Here is a 20,137-nt window from a genome sequence, read left to right on the forward strand (position 1 = left end):
CTGAATTCATGTATCAGTTCTAGCAGACTTTTGGTGGAGTCTATCGGATTTTCCACGTATAATATGTCATCTGCAAAAAGTGAAAGCTTAACTTCATCTTTGCCAATTTTGATGGCTTTGATTTCCTTTTGTTGTCTGATTGCTGATGCTAGAACTTCCAAGACTATGTTAAACAGCAGTGGTGAGAGTGGACATCCCTGTCGTGTTCCTGATCTCAGGGAAAGAGCCCTCAGTTTTTCCCCATTGAGGATGATACTAGCTGTGGGCTTTTCATAAATGGCTTTTATGATCTTTAAGTATGTTCCTTCTATCCCGACTTTCTCGAGGGTTTTTATTAAGAAAGGATGCTGAATTTTGTCAAATGCTTTTATCTGCATCGATTGACAGGATCATATGCTTCTTTTCTTTTCTTTTATTAATGTGATGTATCACATTGATTGATTTGCGAATGTTGAACCAGCCCTGCATCCCAGGAATGAATCCCACTTGATCATGGTGAATAATTCTTTTTATATGCTGTTGAATTCGACTTGCTAGTATGTTATTGAGAATTTTTGCATCCATATTCATCAGGGATATTGGCCTCTGGTTCTCTTTTTTTACTGGGTCTCTATCTGGTTTAGGAATCAAAGTAATACTGGCTTCATAGAATGAGTCTGGAAGTTTTCCTTCTCTTTCTATTTTTTGGAACAGCTTGAGAAGGATGGGTATTATCTCTGCTTTAAATGTCTGGTAGAACTCCCCTGGGAAGCCATCTGGTCCTGGATTCTTATTTGTTGGGAGATTTTTGATAACTGATTCAATTTCTTCACTGGTTATGGGTCTATTCAAGCTTTCTATTTCCTCCTGTTTGAGTTTTGGAAGTGTGTGGGTGTTTAGGAATTTGTCCATTTCTTCCAGGTTGTCCAGTTTGTTGGCATATAATTTTTCATAGTATTCCCTGATAATTGCTTGTATTTCTGAGGGATTGGTTGTAATAATTCCATTTTCATTCATGATTTTATCTATTTGGGTCATCTCCCTTTTCTTTTTGAGAAGCATGGCTAGAGGTTTATCAATTTTGTGTATTTTTACAAAAAAATAACTCTTGGTTTCATTGATCTGCTCTATAGTTTTTTTTAGATTCTATATTGTTTATTTCTGCTCTGATCTTTATTATTTCTCTTCTGCTGGGTTTGGGGTGTCTTTGCTGTTCTGCTTGTATTTCCTTTAGGTGTGTTGTTAGATTTTGTATTTGGGATTTTTCATGTTTCTTGAGATAGGCCTGGATGCAATGTATTTTCCTCTCAGGACTGCCTTCGCTGCATCCCAAAGCATTTGGATTGTTGTATTTTCATTTTCGTTTGTTTCCGTATATTTTTTAATTTCTTCTCTAATTGTCTGGTTGACCCATTCATTCTTTAGTAGGGTGTTCTTTAACCTCCAGTGCTTTTGGAAGTTTTCCAGACTTTTTCCTGTGGTTGATTTCAAGCTTCATAGCATTGTGGTCTGAAAGTATGCATGGTATGATCTCAATTCTTGTATACTTATGAAGGGCTGTTTTGTGACCCAGTATATGATCTATCTTGGAGAATGTTCCATGTGCCCTCGAGAAGAAAGTATATTCTGTTGCTTTGGGATGCAGAGTTCTAAATATATCTGTCAAGTCCATCTGATCCAATATGTCATTCAGGGCCCTTGTTTCTTTATTGACCGTGTGTCTAGATGTTCTATCCATTGCTGTAAGTGGAGTATTAAAGTCCCCTGCAGTTACCACATTCTTATCAATAAGGTTGCTTATGTTTGTGAGTAATTGTTTTCTATATTTGGGGGCTCCCTTATTTGGCGCATAGACATTTGTAATTTTAGCTCTTCCTGATGGATAGACCCTGTAATTATATTATAATGCCCTTCTTCATCTCTTGTTACAGCCTTTAATTTAAATTCTAGTTTGTCTTGATATAAGTATGGCTACTCCAGCTTTCTTTTGACTTCCAGTAGCATGATGGATAGTTCTCCATCCCCTCACTTTCAATCTGAAGGTGTCCTCAGGCCTAAAGTGAGTCTCTTGTAGACAGCAAACAGATGGGTCTTGTTTTTTTATCCATTGTGATACCCTATGTCTTTTGGTTGGCACATTTAGTCCATTTACATTCAGTGTTATTATTGAAAGATATGGGTTTAGAGTCATTGTGATGTCTGTAGGTTTCATGCTTGTAGTGATGTCTCTGGTACTTGGTCTCACAGGATCCCCCTTAGGATCTCTTGTACAGCTGGTTTAGTGGTGATGAATTCCTTCAGTTTTTGTTTGTTTGGGAAGACCTTTATCTCTCCTTCTATTCTGAATGACAGTTTTGCTGGATAAAGGATTCTCAGCTGCATATTTTTTCTGTTCAGCACATTGAAGATTTCCTGCCATTCCTTTCTGGCCTGCCAAGTTTCAGTAGAGAGATCCATCACAAGTCTTATAGGTCTCCCTTTATATGTTAGAGCATGTTCATCCCTAGCTGCTTTCAGAATTTTCTCTTTATCCTTGTATTGTGCCAGTTTCACTATGATATGTCATGCAGAAGATCGATTCAAGTTACGTCTGAAGGGAGTTCTCTGTGCCTCTTGGATTTCAATGCCTTTTTCCTTCCCCAGATCAGGGAAGTTCTCAGCTATGATTTCTTCCAGTACACCTTCAGCACCTTTCCCTCTCTCTTCCTCCTCTGGAATACCAATTATGCATAGATTATTTCTGTTTAGTGCATTACTTCGTTCTCTGATTTTCCCCTCATACTCCTGGATTTTTTTATCTCTCTTTTTTTTTCTCAGCTTCCTCATTTTCCATAATTTTATCTTCTAGTTCACCTATTCTCTCCTCTGCCTCTTCAATCTGAGTTGTGGTTACCTCCATTTTATTTTGCAGCTTATTTATAGCATTTTTTAGCTCCTCCTGGCTGTTTCTTTGTCCCTTGATCTCTGTAGCAATAGATTCTCTGCTGTCCTTTATACTGTTTTAAAGCCCAGCAATTAATTTTATGACTATTATTTTATTTTTTTTTTCATTTTTTTTTTAACGTTTATTTATTTTTTGAGACAGAGAGAGACAAAGCATACACGGGGGAGGGTCAGAGAGAGGGAGACACAGAATCTGAAACAGGCTCCAGGCTCTGAGCTGTCAGCACAGAGCCCGACGCGTGGCTCGAACCCACGGACCGCGAGATCATGACCTGAGCCGAAGTCGGCCGCTTAACCGACTGAGCCACCCAGGCGCCCCATATGACTATTATTTTAAATTCACTTTCTGTTACAGTGTTTAAATAGTTTCTGGTCAGTTCGTTAGCTGTCGCTACTTCCTGGAGTTTCTTTTGAGGGGAATTCTTCCGTTTCGTCATTTTGGATAGTCCCTGGAGTGGTGTGGAACTGCAGGGCACTTCCCCTGTGCTGTCTTGAATAACTTGTGTTGGTGGGCGGGGCCACAGTCAGACTGATGTCTGCCCCCAGCCCACCGCTGGGGCCACAGTCAGACTGGTGTGTACCTTCTCTTCCCCTCTCCCCTCTCCCTTTGTGCGGGATTCACTGTGGGGTGGTGTGGCCCCTGCCTGGGTTACTTGCACACTGCCAGGCTTGTGGTGCTGGGGATCTGGCATATTAGCTGGGGTGGATCGGCAAGGTGTACAGGGGCGGAAGGGGCAGGCTCAGCTCGCTTTTCCTTCGGAGATCCGCTTGGGGAGGGGCCCTGTCGCACCGGGAGGGAGGCAGACCTCTCGGAAGGATGGATCCACAGAAGCACAGTGTTGGGTGTTTGTGCACTGCCAGCAAGTTCCCTGACAGGAACTGGTTCCCTTTGGGATTTTGGCTGGGGATGGGCGAGGGAGATGGCACTGGCAAACACCTTTGTTCCCCGCCAAGCTGAGCTCTGTCGTCCGAGGTTCAACACCTCTCCCTCCCGTTGTCCTGTAGTCCTCCCGCTCTCCGAGCAGAGCTGTTAACTTAAAAACTTCCAGATGGTAAGTCCTGCTTGTTGTCAAAACACATTCCGTCTGGCCCCTCTGCTTTTGCAAGGCAGACTCGGGGGCTCTGCTTTGCCAGCAGGCTGCCCCTCTGCCCCGGCTCCCTCCCTCCAGTCCGTGGGGCGCGCACCGCCTCTCTGCCCTTCCTACCCTCCTCCATGGGCCTCTTGTCTACACTTGGCTCCGGAGAATCCGTTCTCGTAGTCTTCTGGTGGTTTTCTAGGTTATTTAGGCAGGTGTGGGTGGAATCTAAGTGATCAGCAGGACGCGGTGAGCCCAGAGTCCTCCTACGCTGCCATCTTCTCTGAATATTTCTGAAATTTGTATGGAACCACAAAAAATCCTGAGTAGCCAAAGGAATCTTGAGAAACAGGAACAAAGCTGAAGGCCTCATATTTCAAACTATATTACAAAGGTATGACCATCAAAACAGTATGATATTGGCATAAAAGCAGATACCTAGATTGCTGCAACGGAATAGACAGCACAGAAATAAACCTGCATATATATATGGTCAATTAATTTATCCCCAAGGAGGCAAGAATATCAATAGAGAAAGCACAATGCCTTCAATAAATGGTTTGGAAAAACTGGACCAGTATCTTATTCTGTATACAAAAATTAATTCAGTATGGATTAAAGACTTGAATGCAAGATTTGAAATCATAAAACTACTAGAAGAAAACATAGGCAGTTAAGTTCCCTGAGATCAGTCTTAGTGATGGTTTTTGGTTTTTTGGTTTGTTTTTTTTTTGCATCTTACTTCAAAAGGTAGGGCAACAAATCAAAAATAAAGGGTACTACATCTAACTAAGAAGGTGTTGAACAAGAAAGGAAACTGTCAGTGAAAGGAAAAGGCAGCCTATTGGATGTGAGAAGATATTTGGAAACCGTATATGTAATAAGGGGTTAATATTCAAAGTATGTAAGGAACTCACCCAATTCAATAACAAGAAAAAAATCCCATAAAAATGTACATTTTTCCAAAGAAAACATACACATGACCCACTAGCACATGAAAAGATGTCCAGCATCACTAATCATCAGGGAATTGCAAATCAAAACCACAGTGAGATAGCATTGTTAGAATGGCTATTATCAAAAAGGCAAAAAATTTACAAATGTTAGGGCATAGAGAAAAAGGATCTATTATGCCCTGTTAGTAAGAATGTAAATTTGTGTAGCCATTCTGGAAAATAGTGTGTCGGTTCCTCAAAAAACTAAAAATAAAACTGTCGTATAATCTAGCAATTCTCCTTCTGGATATCTGAAGAAACTGAAAACACTAATTTGAAAAGATATGATTATTGCAGTATTATTCACAATAACCAAGATACGGAAACAACCAAAGTGTCCATCTGTGGATGAATGGTTAAAGAAGATGTTGTTAAGGGGTGCCTGAGTGGATCAGTTGGTTGAGTGTCCCAATTCTTGATTTTGGCTCCTGTCCTGATCCCACGATTTTAGTATTGAGCCCTGTGTTGGGCTCCACACTGAGTGTGGAGCCTGCTTAAGATTCTCTCTCTCTCTGCTCTTTCCCTGATCCGCATATGCTCTTCAAAATAAAAAAAAAAAGAAAAATGTGGTTTGTATATATATAACAGACACAATTCAGGCATATGAAAAATGAAATCTTGCCATTTGTGACAACATGGATGAATCTTTATGGTATTATGCTAAGTAAAATAAGTCAGGCAGAGTAAGACGAATACCATATAATTTCATCTATATGTGAAATATAAAAAGCAAAAGAAAGAACAAAAACAAAACTTATAGATGGAAAGAGTATATTGGTGGTTGCCAGAGTTGGGGTTGGGGGGGCATTGGAGAAGATCAAGAGATATAAACTTTCAGTTATAAAGTAAGTAATTTATGGGTAGCAATGTATAGAATGGTAACTAGAGCAACAGTACTGTATTTCATTTATGTAATTTTATATGGTGACAGGAGGAAACTAGACTTCTAGTAATGATCAATTCACAGTGCATGTAAATATTGAATCATTATGTTGTACACCAGAAATTAATGTTATATGTAAATTATACCTCAATTTTAAAAAAGGGCATTGGTCTAATTCAGTAGTTTCCAAAGTCTAATGTCAATAGCATTAGATATTAGAGAGAACCCCAGGGCAGTTTATTTATGCCTATTTGTGCTTTTTTTGTTATACTTTCAACATTTCTTTTATGTGTGTTTTATAATGTGCATAATATAGTGCTATATATACTTTGTAAATAAATATATACATATGGTAGAGTATATATGCTTGCAACTTTTTAAGGTAGGAGTACATAATAAAAGTTTTTGAAGACCGTATCTTTGATTAAATCACTCAAGTGTCATTTGAGTATAATGAACCCACTGTGTGCTTATCTTTACCTTCTAGGAACTGAACATTTATTTCAGTTATTTTTACACAGAAAGTCTGTTTCACTGTATCATTTGTACATATAGCAACCAAGTTTCAGGAACTATTTTATAATACCAAACACTGCGGTACTTTGTTCTTGCTGAGAAAATAGTTTAAAACAAATTAGGTTCTCACAGTACTCTTTGATCTTTTAGCAGCTTTTGATTCTAGAGATGGGAGTCATTTGTGGATCACACTATATGATCTGGATTTAGAGCCCATGTTTTTAATGTTGCTTCAAAGCTTGTGTCATAATACCCCTGCTGGAATCAGATTGGATAACAGCCATATTTTAGCAGCTGAAATTCCAGGGTTAAAGAGAACTGAATTGTGCTCTCTCTTTATTAAACATAGGTAAATAATCTAACTCAGTTTTGGTGATTTCGTATGTGCTTACCAGTCATAGTGATTAGAAAGACAAGCTGCTTCTCCACTCTTTTGATTGTGCCTTCCTTGAGAAATTAACAATCTTGTGAATTTATAGAATAATTCATTCCCAACATATTAGTGACAATCACTAATTGCTTTCTTCACCAAACATTTCATAATAGATAAAGGATTTTTGCATATTTCATTTATTCTTCACTTATTAACGGGAATAAGGTTACTCACCTCATAGAATTGTTGGAAGGATTAAATGAGTAAAAACACTGCCTCACACATAGTAAGGGTTCAGGAAATATTAACCATTGTTCTATGGAAGAATAGTACTAAGTACCAGTGCTCCACTGGATGGCAATGAATAGTGACTTGAGAGTTGGGGTCTTCCCTAGGTCCTCCTGCTGATGAGCTGTGTGGCTTTATCCGTTTCCTAATTTTTGTTCTTCATTTGTAAAATGATTATAATGACATTCTTTTCAGACACTTATTGATTAAATTAAATTAGAAAATAAGGTGCTTATCACAGTGTCTGGCCCATAGGAACTTTTATTAAACCCTTATGTTATAGCCTAGGAATTGCCAGTATTTTCTCAATTACAAATAGTAAAAATTCTGCTGTTGAGAGAGGTGGTTCAAATACCATTTTAAAGGCACAGGTACAAACAGGCCCATAGGCATTTTGACTAAATGTGCTTATGTGCTTCTTACTCTGCCTTTCTTGAGGCTCATCAGTGTATCTTTAACCATTTACTGAAAGGAAACTAAGATACTAACTAATACTCATTTGTTGCGATTCAGTTACAGGTTTCTAGATATCTCTTCCCTTTAAATGCCTTATGAACGCTCATTGTTTGATCTTTATTTTAAAGTTTATTTATTTATTTTGAGAGAGTGCTCGAGAGTTGGGGAGGGGCAGAGAGAGAGAGAGAGGGAGAGAGGGAATCCCAAGCAGGCTGTGTACTGTCAGCACAGAGCCAGACTTGGGGCTCAAACCCATGAACCGTGAGATCATGCCATGAGTCGAAATCAAGAGTCAGACTCTTAACTGACTGACCCAGGCACCCCGAATCACTGTTTATTCTTTTATTTCATTTTCCTTTTTTGGCGAGTTTGGGGCCCTTAAGTTTTAATATTATATCCTGTTTTATCCTTCTTGGAAATGCAGGTTGTGTACATCATAGTAGCATTACATTTTACCTAGACTGGATTGGGTTAAATACACTAACTGGTCAGTTTGCTCTGTTATCAGGGATATCCTTAACATTTTTGTAAATGAGAAAATTATTATTGTATTTGTCTTTTTAAAAATCATATTATGTAATGGACTAAACATATTTTGTCATAATTTTATTTATTTTTAATGTTTATTTTATTTTGAGAGAGAGAGAGAGAGAGACAGAGCATGAGCAGGCGAAGGGCAGGGAGAGAGGGAGACACGGAATCTGAAGCAGGCTCCAGGCTCTGAGTGGTCAGCACAGAGCCTGACTTGGAGCTTGAACTCAATGACTGTGAGGTCTTGACCTGAGCTGAAGTTGGACCCTTAACCAACTGAGCCACCCAAGCGCTCCTGTTTTGTGATAGTTTTAAATAGGTGCCTGGGTAGCTCAGTTGGTTAAGCGTCTGACTTCAGCTCAGGTTATGATCTCACAGTTTGTGGATTTGAGCCCCACATCGGGCTCTATGCTGACAGCTCAGAGCCTGGAGCCTGCTTCAGATTCCGTGTCTCCCTCTCTCTCTGCCCCTTCTCTGCTTGCGCTCAGTCTCTCTTTCTCTCATAAATAAAGATTTAAAAATTTTTTTTTAAATTATTTTTTCCCTTTTTGCCTCACGTTTACATGTTGTAATGTCTTCATCTGTGTGAAGATCTGTGATCTTGCTCAAAGTTCAACATTATGGTTGGTATTAGGAAGCCTAATCTCTAAGATGGAGTGAGAATTTATTGAAAAAAAGTCTCATTTGTTTAAAACAAACTGAAATTTCGAAGAAGTTCTAAATACTTTCACCTCTGTCTTAAATTTCTTAAAACATGTTGTATTATCATCATGTAATCTCAATGAGAGTATGTAGTTGCTGTGTTTACTTTTATATTTCAGTATCACTGGATATTGTCATTTTTGAATCCTTCCTTAAATAATTACTGAAACGAATAAAATAAAAATGTGTTAACAGCTGACATTTCCTTAAAAGTGAACTTATCAAAACTTTGGTCTATGTTTTAGAAAGAAAAGGAAAAAAAAAAGGAAGAGAAAAAGAAAGAAAAGGAACCAGAAAAGCCTGCAAAACCTCTTACAACTGAAAAGGTAAAATTCCTTTAAAAAAAAAACCTATTAAGATAACCATCCTATTTTTGTATTCTTACGTGAATGTCTTTGGGATATTTACAATATGTGAATTATCATTCTGTCAGTAAGTATGTTTTGAATGAATATGTGTGCTAAGCATGTCCTTCTAGATTGTCCTATATAAGTTTTAGTTATATATGTGCGAGTATAGATCATGTGAGGTCCTCAAGGTCATTCTCTATTAATGACATAAAGAATGATGTTTTTAGTTTTCATGCACAGACTTCAGTGAAAGTTTAGAGAATGAAGAGTTCATACCTGAAGGGGCCTTCAGAAAAGACTCCATTCATAGGGGTAAGCATTTGAGGTAGATTTTGAATTGTAGGTAGAATTAAAGTGGAAGGCAAAAATATATCATTTGGAGAGAACACCTGAGGGACAGGCATAGAAAATGAAAATAGACAAAATATATTTAGAAAAATAGTAGTGGAGTTTGAAGAAAGATGATGTTTATGTAAAGAAAGTAGTGAAAAATAAGACCAGTATGGTAGGTTGAGCTCAAATTGTAGAAGACTTTAAAGTCTAGGTTGATTATTTCTTAGAGGAAAGGCTGTGGGCATCATTTCCAAGTTTGTAAAGCAGAGATAAACCTAATTCAGAACGGTTCTCTTGGAACATTATTTTGGCAGCAGTGTACAAGATAGATGTGACTAGGCAAGCTAGAGGTAAAGAGAACGTTAGCTTTTTATTATTACTTTTTTTTTTTTTTTTTTTTTTTTGGAGAGAGAACATGCATGCTTGCGTGCATGCAAGTAGTGGAGGAACAGAGGGAGAGAGAATCTTAAGCAGGCTTCGTGCCCATTGCGGAGCCCAACTTGGGGGTTGATCTCATGATCTAAGCTGATACCAAGAATTGGATGCTTAACTGAGTTAGCTGACTTAACTGACTTAGCTGATACCAAGAATTGGATGCTTAACATCCAGGCACCCCAGAACATTAGCTTTTTTTTTTTTTTTTTTTTAATTTTTTAAATCTTTTTTATTTTAGAGAAAGAGAGAGTGTGAGCAGGGAAGGAACAGAGAGAGAGGGAGACACAGAATCCCAAGCAGGGTCCAGTCTCTGAGCTGTCAGCACAGAGTCTGACATGGGACTCAAACTCACGAACTGTGAGTTCATGACCTGAGCCAAAGTCTGAAGCTTAACTGACTGAGCCACCCAGGTGCCCCCAGAGCATTATCTTTTTAAAAGGCATTGGTTACATAATTATGGTAGCTTGACTTTGAATGTGTTTGATCATGAAAATATGGAAGCATGGTAAAGGAGTTGTCAGTAAAGGGAACATCCTTGATAGTAGTTGAAATTTTAAAAATTGACCTAATGCATGCATAAATTACATATACAAGATGCATGCATTTAAAGCATACAATGCAGATACATACTGGTTCTTTCTCTGCTATTTATTTATTTATTTATTTATTTATTTATTTATAATTTTATTTATTTTTGAGAGAGAGAGAGTGTGTATGAGGGAAAGAATCACAAGCAGGCTCCACGCTGTCAGCATGGAACCAAATGTGATGCTCAAACCCATGGACCTCAAGATTATGACCTGAACCAATCAAAGAGTTGGCTGCTTAACTGACTAAGCCACCCAGGCGCCTCTCATTTATTAAAGCAATCTCTACCTTCAAAGAGTTGCAAACATGACTTTAGCACTTAAAATGTACCAAGTATCCCAAGACTCTTCAGTCCTTCATATAGCAAACTCTCCACTATCTAACCCCTTCCTAGAGGTCTCCATTCTTTATACCAGTTAAGACTTGTCCATTGTTGCCTAAACATACTTTCCATTTCTGTTCACTAAGTTTCTCTGCCAAGAATGTCCTTTCCTTTCCCCACCTTTTACCTAAAGTTTACTCATCCTACCTTTTCCATGAAGCTCCTCCAAATATCTCAACTAGACAGCATTTTTTCCTTCCTCAAAATACTGGCAACGTTGTCATACATTTGATTTTATTACTTCCTATTTATATTATTGTTTAATCGTATTTTCAGATAACTTTTCTTATCTAGCACAGATGCATAGATGTTTCTTGAGATTATGCATCATTCAGGTGGGGACCAAGTCTTACGTTTCTTTGTTTTTTAACAGTTCTTGTGTGTAGTAGATATTTAGGATAAATATATGTACATTGATTCGTTGATGTTTTTCATCTTTTAGTGTCTTGATTGCAAGGTCATGCAGAACAGTTAATAAACTGCAGCTTATTACTAAAATTAATTTATTAAATACTAAGATTGTAAGAACTTTGCTAAATGGAATTCTTTGCAATATTTATTTGGAATACTTTTCAGTTAAAGTTAATTTTTTTTAATATCACTTTGTTTTAATGATAGTTTAATGAATTAAAATCTTACCTTTCATCAAATTTAGATGTTAAATATTACATTTTTTTGAAAGTTGTAATTAAGTTGGTAATTATAACTTGGTTACTTAAGTAGCTTTAATTCTCCTCTGGTAACTTTCTCTATAGCATGCATCAGTAAGCCCTAAGTGAAATGTCTTACAATTTCCTGTTTCATTAGAAAGGAATTTTAAAATCACTAGTAGATGTTATCTTTTGTTTCCAGAAATTGGAAATATCAAAATAGTTTTTGTGATACTTGACAAGATATATCTACTTTTAAAATATCATATATTTATTTTCTCTCTTAAAAAAAAACCTTACCATTGAAATATAGTGAGCATTTTGATGTAGTAAACTTACATGTTTCATAGGCTTGTTTGTAAATATTTGCCTTCTGTTGCTTCCTGTGAAAAACGGTCACAGCAGTTACCTAAGAACTGAGTCTGTGGGTTGGGAGGTTGAGAAGAGCAGTTCAGAGTGTGTGAACAGTGAGAATCTAGGGTGATTCCTATATTATTTCCTTTTGATACTTAGGTTTTATTAAACTCAGTTCACACATCTTCTGTTATTCTTACTCAACCTACATTAGGACTTCTGCTGTTGATGATGGGAGCCTTGCTGAAAGAATAATCACGTAGAGGGAAACACTTTAGTTCCTATCAAAATTTTGCAGTTAAGATAATGCAGAGTGTATAGGAAGGAAGATCTATTTTGTTTTTTAATGTTTATTTATTTTTTTGAGTGAGTGCAAACAGGGGAGGACACGGGAAGAAAAGGGGACAGAGTATCTGAAGCGGGCTCTGTGCTGACTGCAGAGAGCCCGATGTGGGTCACAAACTCATGAATTGTGAGATCATAACCTGAGCTGAAGCTGGGCGCTGAATCAACTGAGCCACCCATGTGCCCCGAGGAAGATACATTTAGAAGTGTTACTATTTGGAAGGGTGTCTGAGTGCTCAGTCAGTTAAGCCTCTGACTCTTGGTTTCAGCTCAGGTCATGATCTCACAGTTCGTGAGTTTGAGCCCCATGGCAAACTTGGGGTTTGCCTCCTCTGCTCCTGTGCTCTCTGTCTCTCTCTTTTTCTGTCTCTCTCAAAATAAATAAATGAAACTTAAAAAAAAAGAAACCAGTGTAACAGTGAGGGAACTGAAAGGAAAATAGTACAAATAAAGAAGCTTTATAGCATCTAGGCATTTTCATATGTATATTTTCATATGTAATATGCATTTTTCTTTATATTCTCTGTGAACTGATATTTTAAGCAGGCATATATAATCTGCAGAGGAGAAATTAGTAGTAATATTGATGAAAGTAATAGCAATAGTAGAATAAAATCATCAATATAAAGTAATAGTTGGCTTTATTAACTATCTCCTATATTCCAGGAACTTACAGGTGTACAATTTATGTGTACAGTGTGTGTGTAAAGTGACCACCCATGTATTCATGATATAAATCAGGAAGTAGATCATGGCCAGCACCCCAGAAACTGCCCCACTCAATACCATTCCCAATAAAAAAAAAACTTCCCTTCTCCACAGAGGTGGTAATTTCTTTGCATTTTAGAAATAGTTTTTTTACCTTCTCTGCATGTATTTCTAAATAGTGTGGTTTTTTATTTTTTAAACATATGAATGAAGTGATACCACAAATATTCTTTTGTATTTTCCTTTTTTTAGTTAGCATTTTATTTATAAGGGTCAGTCATATTGTATTTAGTTACAGTTTGTTCAGTTAATTGTTTTAGTATTTACATATATATTTATATATATAAGTGTTTATATATATTATTTATATATATAAAGTATTTATATAAAGTATATAAAGTATAGGGGCGCCTGGGTGGCGCAGTCGGTTAAGCGTCCGACTTCAGCCAGGTCACAATCTCGCGGTGCGTGAGTTCGAGCCCCGCGTCAGGCTCTGGGCTGATGGCTCAGAGCCTGGAGCCTGTTTCCGATTCTGTGTCTCCCTCTCTCTCTGCCCCTCCCCCGTTCATGCTCTGTCTCTCTCTGTCCCAAAAATAAATAAACGTTGAAAAAAAAAATATAAAGTATATATACTTATACTTTATATATATATAAATACTTTATAAGGTATATAAAGTTTTTATATATATAATATATATAAATACTAAAACAACTGAACTGAATATATATATATATATATATTCCTTGTTTTATTTATCCATTCCACTGTTGATAAACATTTGGATTATATCCAGGCTTTAGCTGTTACAAATAGTGCTGCTGTGAACACTTTTGTACTTGGATCCAAGCATGCATTTCTTTAGGATATTCTTAGGAATACACTTGTTGGGTCGTGACCTATCTTGAACTTTTCTATAGGATTAAATGGTTTTTCAAATTGTATACCAAATGTTTTCTGGTCTTGCCACATTTTTTTTTTTTTTTTGAAATTTTATTTATTATTCAGAGACAGAGACAGAGACAGAGTATGAGGTTGGGAGGGGCAGAGAGGGAGACACAGAATCTGAAGCAGGCTCCAGGCTCTGAGCTATCAACACAGAACCCGATGTGGGGCTCGAACCCACAAACTGTGAGAGCATGACCTGAGCTGAAGTTGGACGGTTAACCGACTGAGCCACCCAGGTGCCCACCACATTCTTTACAATGTGTGGTGTTTTCAGAGATTTTACAGTTGGCAGTCTGGTATTTTTAATGTCAGTTTCCTTCATTACTAATTAGGTCAAGTGCCTTTTTCATATGTTAATTATCTTGTTTGGATTTCCTCTTTTGTTGGGAGTTCTGGTTCAGATCTTTTGCCTATTTTTCAGTTGGATTGCTTACCTTTTTCTCATTCATTTGTACCAGTCTGTGTGTATGTATCACATGTAGAGGATACTCATCTTTTTCCAGTTATATGTTTGTAAATATCTTATCTTTGTAACTTTACGGTGGCTGGTTGTATTGCTCTTTTTGTTTCTAGTATTTGAATCAGTGCTAGAGAGCATCCTTGTCTTATTTCTGACATCAAAGGGAAAGCTTTTCACCTGTGTGTTAACTTTATTTCTCACAAAAAACTAGTTATTGTTGGTGGTCCCATTTTATAAATGGAAGAGCCAAGACTCAGAATAGGATTTGCTTAATGTTACCTAGTTTATTTGGAGAATTATTGAGTCTCATTTGGAAAAAGGATTTTACTTCTTTTTTTAAGGCAGCACATATTAAACTTCATTTCATATCTCTTCCTGTGTTTAAAAGAATGAGGCTTGGTAGTTATTTATTCTAGAATACTTTTTCTAAATGCAGTTAACAAGTTATTAACGTTATTAATATGATCTTGACACATAACAGTGGTAATAAATAAATGGTTACTTAAAAATAAGTTAATTTGGGGGTTAAAAGGAATCTTAGTACTCTAGTCCAATCCCTTATTTTATAAAGAAATAAACTAAGTCCTAGGAGGACCCAAGTCACCAAGAAGTAATTTAATCAGTGTGAACAGTTGTTGACAGCTCAGAGATTTGAATGAGGTCTTCTGACTTTAGTCCCAAGCCATGTGTGTGTTTTCTAATTTGACATATATGTCTTCAGGTTCCTTTCTTGCTGTAATTTTTAGTTCTGTACGTCTTACATTGTTTACAATGAACTGTCCAGGGGTCCCTAAAAAAGAACTGTGTGTTTTATATAACCTCATCTCATGTTATCCTGACTAGTGAATTAATAACTTTTATTGATTTGTCAGTTCTAGTAGGGACTTCTTTAAATAAACTTCTTTTCTATTTCTATTTCTCTTTCTCTTTCTATTTCTCTTTCTATTTCTATTTCTATTTTTCATTCTATTTCTTTTGTTTAAATTGTATTTTGTACTTATTTAAATCTAACTGAGGTTTACATTTTTTGTGGTGTGAGTATCCATTACTAACAGGGTCAGCTGAAGCCAGGTTTGCTTTCTTTTCTAAGAGTAGAAAGGTAAAACCTAAAAATTTAATGAATCAGGTGATTAATACGGTAGATGCTTTTGACATTTAAATAAGATATCATTTGTGGTTTAGATATTCTGCTAGAAAAATGTGTATCAATTTGACTCTTTCTAAAATAATTATCATACATTTGACATTTCTTTTTCTTTTAAAATGTTTATTTTGCGAAAGCGAGCGAGCAAGAGTGGGGGAGTGGCAGAGAGAGAGAGAGAATCCCGAGCAGGCTCCACACTGCTAGCACAGAGCCTGACGTAGGACATAATCTGACAACTGAAAACTCAGGACCTGAGTTGGATGCTTAACCACCTGAGCCATCCAGGCACCCCACATCTGACATAGCTAATTCATTTAGCTTAAATTTATCTACTAGGCTCTCTTCCAAGTAGCAAATATGTTCATGTAGATGAGAAGTAGTCTTACAGTATAGAAATGTATATTCAGTTTAAATAATCAGATCTTAATTTCTTTTTTGCAAGGTTCTAAGTTTTATAGTTTCTCTTTTTTAAAAGATTTTCATGTCAAAATACGGAAAATGGACAAATAGTCAATTCCGTGGTGGTGGTGGTGGTGGTGGTGGTGTGGTGGTGGTGGTGGGGTTAACCCCTTTTAACTTAACTGCTAGTATGCTTCTGGTTTTATTGCTAATTATTACAACCCATCATATGGGTTATTATGGGTCAAATTCTGAAACTTCTGAATTGAATGGTAAAAAATCTTTAATGTGGAATGAGCAAACTTTTCTGTAAAGAACCAGATAGTAAATATTTTAGGTTGTGGACTCTAAGCTATCTTTCACAACTACTCAATTCTTTCTTTGTAACACAAAAGCAGTAAATGAGTACTTACAGAAATACTCAGCTGAATTTGTTAGAACCTTCCCTCTCTGCCTCACCAACAACTGAGAATTAGTTGTGCAGTAGAAGAAGCAGAGTCAGGAAGAGAGCCAGATTCAAGTCCTTGGTCTATGGTTAACTGTCTCCTTGGCAAAGTTAGTTAAGTACAGAAACTCCTGTTCTTTACTTATTAATGACAGGGTTTCCTAAATGATCTCTAGAGGTATTCTTGGTAATAATAGCTTTAAATTTAGAATTATTCCATCTACTGAACACAGGGACAGATTCCTAAAATCATTTGAAAATACCCTTAAAGATGTTTTTCAGTACTCTGCAGGGCTGGTCTTCAGTCAACGAGTTCTCCATATTATTTCAGACTAGTTTTTCACCTACCATAGTTCTGATCTCTTAATCAGTTGTTTTACTGTTAAAACACAAAATCTAGGGGTCCCTGGGTGGCTCTGTCAGTTAAGCATCTGACTCCTGCTCGGGTCATAATCTCGCAGTTCGTGAGTTTGAGCCTCGCGTCGGGCTCTGTCTGTCTGTCAGCAACCTGGAGCCTGCTTTAGATTTTGTCTCCCTCTCTCTCTCTGCCCCTCCCCCTGCTCACACTCTGTCTTTCTCTTTCTCTCAAAAATAAATAAACATTAAAAATAACCCCACAAAATATACTTCAGGAGGAAAGGTAGTTATTCCTAATGCAAGTTACTTTTGTATTTATATAGAATGTACATATCACATATGTACATAAAATTTGGAAAAAATGGTTTACTTTAAGGTATTTAGGTATTATTTGTTTGAATATTTATCTAAGTGTTAATTGCACCATTGTTTTTCTTAAGTTCTTTTTTCAATTCCAGTTAGTTAACATATAGTGTAATATTAGTTTCAGGGGTACAATAGACAAATGCCAGATGATTGCACCATTGTTTTTATATACAGTGGATATATTAACAATAATTCAGATAGTTTTTTCAAAGAGAAGATATTAATATTTTCATGGATTTTCTTTAAGTTCCTCTCTGAGGTAACTATAAGGAGAGTTAGGACACAATTATATACCTATCTTGGAATATTTTTATGTTTTTATGAACTTCAAATTCTCTTAATGTTCAGTTTTCTTTCTTTTTTTTTTTAATTTAAATCTTAGTTAACATATAGTGCAATAATGGTTTGAGTAGAATTCAGTGATTCATCACATACAATACCCAGTGCTCATCACAAGTGCCCTCCTTAATATCTATCACCCATCTAACTCATCTCTTATCCACCTTGCTCCATCAATATTCAGTTTGTTCTCTATCGTTGAGAGTCTCTTGTGGTTTGTTTCATGTATTTTGTTTCTTAAATTTCACATATGAGTGAAATCATATGGTATTTGCCTTTCTCTGACTGTTTTCTCTTAGCATAATATATTTTAGCTCCATGCACATCATTGCAAATGACAAGATTTCATTCTTTCTGGTGGCTGAGTAATATTCCGTTGTATAATGTATGAGCTCTTCTTTATCCATTCATCAGTCAGTGGACATTTCAGCCCTTTCCATAGTTTGGCTATTGTTGAGTGTTTTGCTGTAAACACTGACGTGCATGTAACTCCGAATCTGTATTTTTTTATCCTTTGGGTAAATACCTAATAGTGCATTTGCTGGATCACAGGGTAGTTCTATTTTTAGTTTCTTGAGGAACCTCCATACTGTTTTCTAGAGTGGCTGTTCCAGTTTGTATTCCCACCGACAATGCAAGGGAGTTCCTCTTTATCCACATCCTTGCCAACACACCTGCTGTTTCTTGTTTTGTTTAATTTTAGACTTTCTGACTGGTGTGAGGTAGTATCTCATCCTAGTTTTGATTTGTATTTCCCAGATGATAAGGGATGTTGAGCATCTTTTCAAGTGTCTGTTAGACAGCTGGATGTCTTCTCTAGAAAAGGGACTGTTCATATCTGCTGCCCATCTATTTACTAAGTTACTTGTTTTTTTGTGGTTGAGTTTAATAAGTTCTTCATAGGTTTTAGATATATATTAACCCTTTATCAGAAATGTCATTTGCAAATACCTTCTCCCATTCTGTAGGCTGTCTTTTAGTTTTGTTGATTGTTTCCTTCCCTGTGCAGAGCTTTTTATCTTGATGAAATCCCAGTAGTTTCTGTTTGCTTTTGTATCCCTTGCCTTTAGCAACATGTCTAGTAAGAAGTTGCACTGCCTGAGGCCAGAGAGGTTTTTGCCTGTGTTCTCCTCTAGGATTTTGATGGTGTCCTGTCTCACATTTAGGTCTTTCATTCATTTTGAATTTATTTTTGTGTATGGTGTAAGAAAATGGTCCCGTTTCATTCTTCTGCATGTCTCTGTCCAGTTTTCCCAACACCCTTTGTTGAACAGACTGTCTTTTTTCCATTGGATATTCTTTCTTGCTTTGTCAAAGATTAGTTGATTGTATAGTTGTGGGTCCATTTCTGGGTTCTCTGTTCTGTTCTATTGATCTCTGTGTCTGTTTTTGTGCCAGTACCATACTGTCTTGATCTCTACAGCTTTGTAATATAGCTTGAAATCCAGAATCATGATGCCTCCAGTGTTTTCATTTTCAGGATTGCTTTGGCTATTCAGTGTCTTTTGTGGTTCCATACAAATTTTAGGATTGTTTTTCTAGCTCTGCGAAAAATGCTGGTGGTATTTTGATAGGGATTGCATTAAATGTGTAGATTGCTTTGGGTAGCATAGACATTTTAACAATGTTCTTCCAGTCCTTGACCATGGAATGTTTTTCCATTTCTTTGTGTCCTCTTTAACTTCTTACATCATTGTTTTATAGTTTTCAGAGTATAGATCTTTTATCTGTTTAGTTTTATTCCTAGGTGTCTTACTGTTTTTGGTGCAGTTTAAATGGGATCGATTACTTTATTTCTCTTTCTGCTCTTTGTTATTGGTGTATAGAAATGCAACACATTTCTGCACATTGATTTTATATCCTGTGACTTTTCTGAATTCGTGTGTTAGTTCTAGCAATTTTTTGGCGGAGTCTTTCAGGTTTTCTACATAGAGTGTCACGTCATCTGCAAATAGTGAAAGTTTGACTTCTTCCTTGACAATTTGGATGGCTTTTATTTCTTTTTGTTTGATTGCTGAGGCTAAGACTTCCAGTTCTGTGTTAAATAGTAATGGTGAGAGTGGACACCCTTGTGTTGTTCCTGACCATGTGGGAAAGGCTCTCAGTTTTTCCCCATTGAGGATGATATTAGTTGTGGGTCTTTCATATATGGCCTTTATGATGCTGAGGTATGTTCCATGTATCCCTACTTTGTTGAGAATTTTTATCCAGAATGGATGCTGTATTTTGTAATATGCTTTTCCTGCATCTGTTGAGGGGATCATATGGTTCTTATCCTTTCTTTTATTAATGTGGTGTATCACACTGATTGATTTGTGAATATGGAACCAGATCCACAGCTCAGAAATAAATCTCACTTGATCATGATGAATAATTCTTTTGAGGTACTGCTGGGTTTGATTTGCTAGTATCTTGTTGAGAAATTTTGCATCCATGTTCATCAGGGATGTTGGTCTGTAATTCTCCTTTTTAGTGGGGTCTTTGGTTTTGAAATCAAGGTATGCTGGTTTTGTAGAATGAGTTTGGAAGTTTTCTTCTATTTCTGTTTTTTGGAACAGTTCGAGAAGAATAGGCATTAAGTCTTCTTTAAATGTCTAGTAGAATTACCCTGGAAATCATCTGGCCCAGGACTCTTGATTTTTGGGAGATATTTGATTACTGATTAAATTTTTTTGCTGGTTATGGGTCCTTTATTAAAATTACTTTATTTTTATTTTATGTATTAATTTATCTAATTTTTATTGGGGAGAAGGGAAGAGGGAGTGGGCAGAGAGAGAGAGTTAGAGTGAGTCTT

The 20,137-nt window shown here is 36.7% G+C and overlaps 1 protein-coding gene across 5 annotated transcripts in view; it reads left to right on the forward strand.

Annotated features, from left to right (window-relative positions):
- Positions 1-20,137, forward strand: part of SMAP1 (small ArfGAP 1) — a 204,040-nt gene that overhangs the window by 108,208 nt on the left and 75,695 nt on the right. For all 5 annotated transcript variants that reach the window (XM_030315789.1, XM_030315790.1, XM_032593197.1 and 2 more), the window contains one exon: positions 8,988-9,068. In XM_030315789.1, the coding sequence (XP_030171649.1) occupies positions 8,988-9,068 (81 nt within the window). The remainder of the gene's footprint in view (positions 1-8,987; positions 9,069-20,137) is intronic.

Source organism: Lynx canadensis, chromosome B2 (assembly GCF_007474595.2).
Source record: "Lynx canadensis isolate LIC74 chromosome B2, mLynCan4.pri.v2, whole genome shotgun sequence".
NCBI lineage: Eukaryota > Metazoa > Chordata > Mammalia > Carnivora > Felidae > Lynx > Lynx canadensis.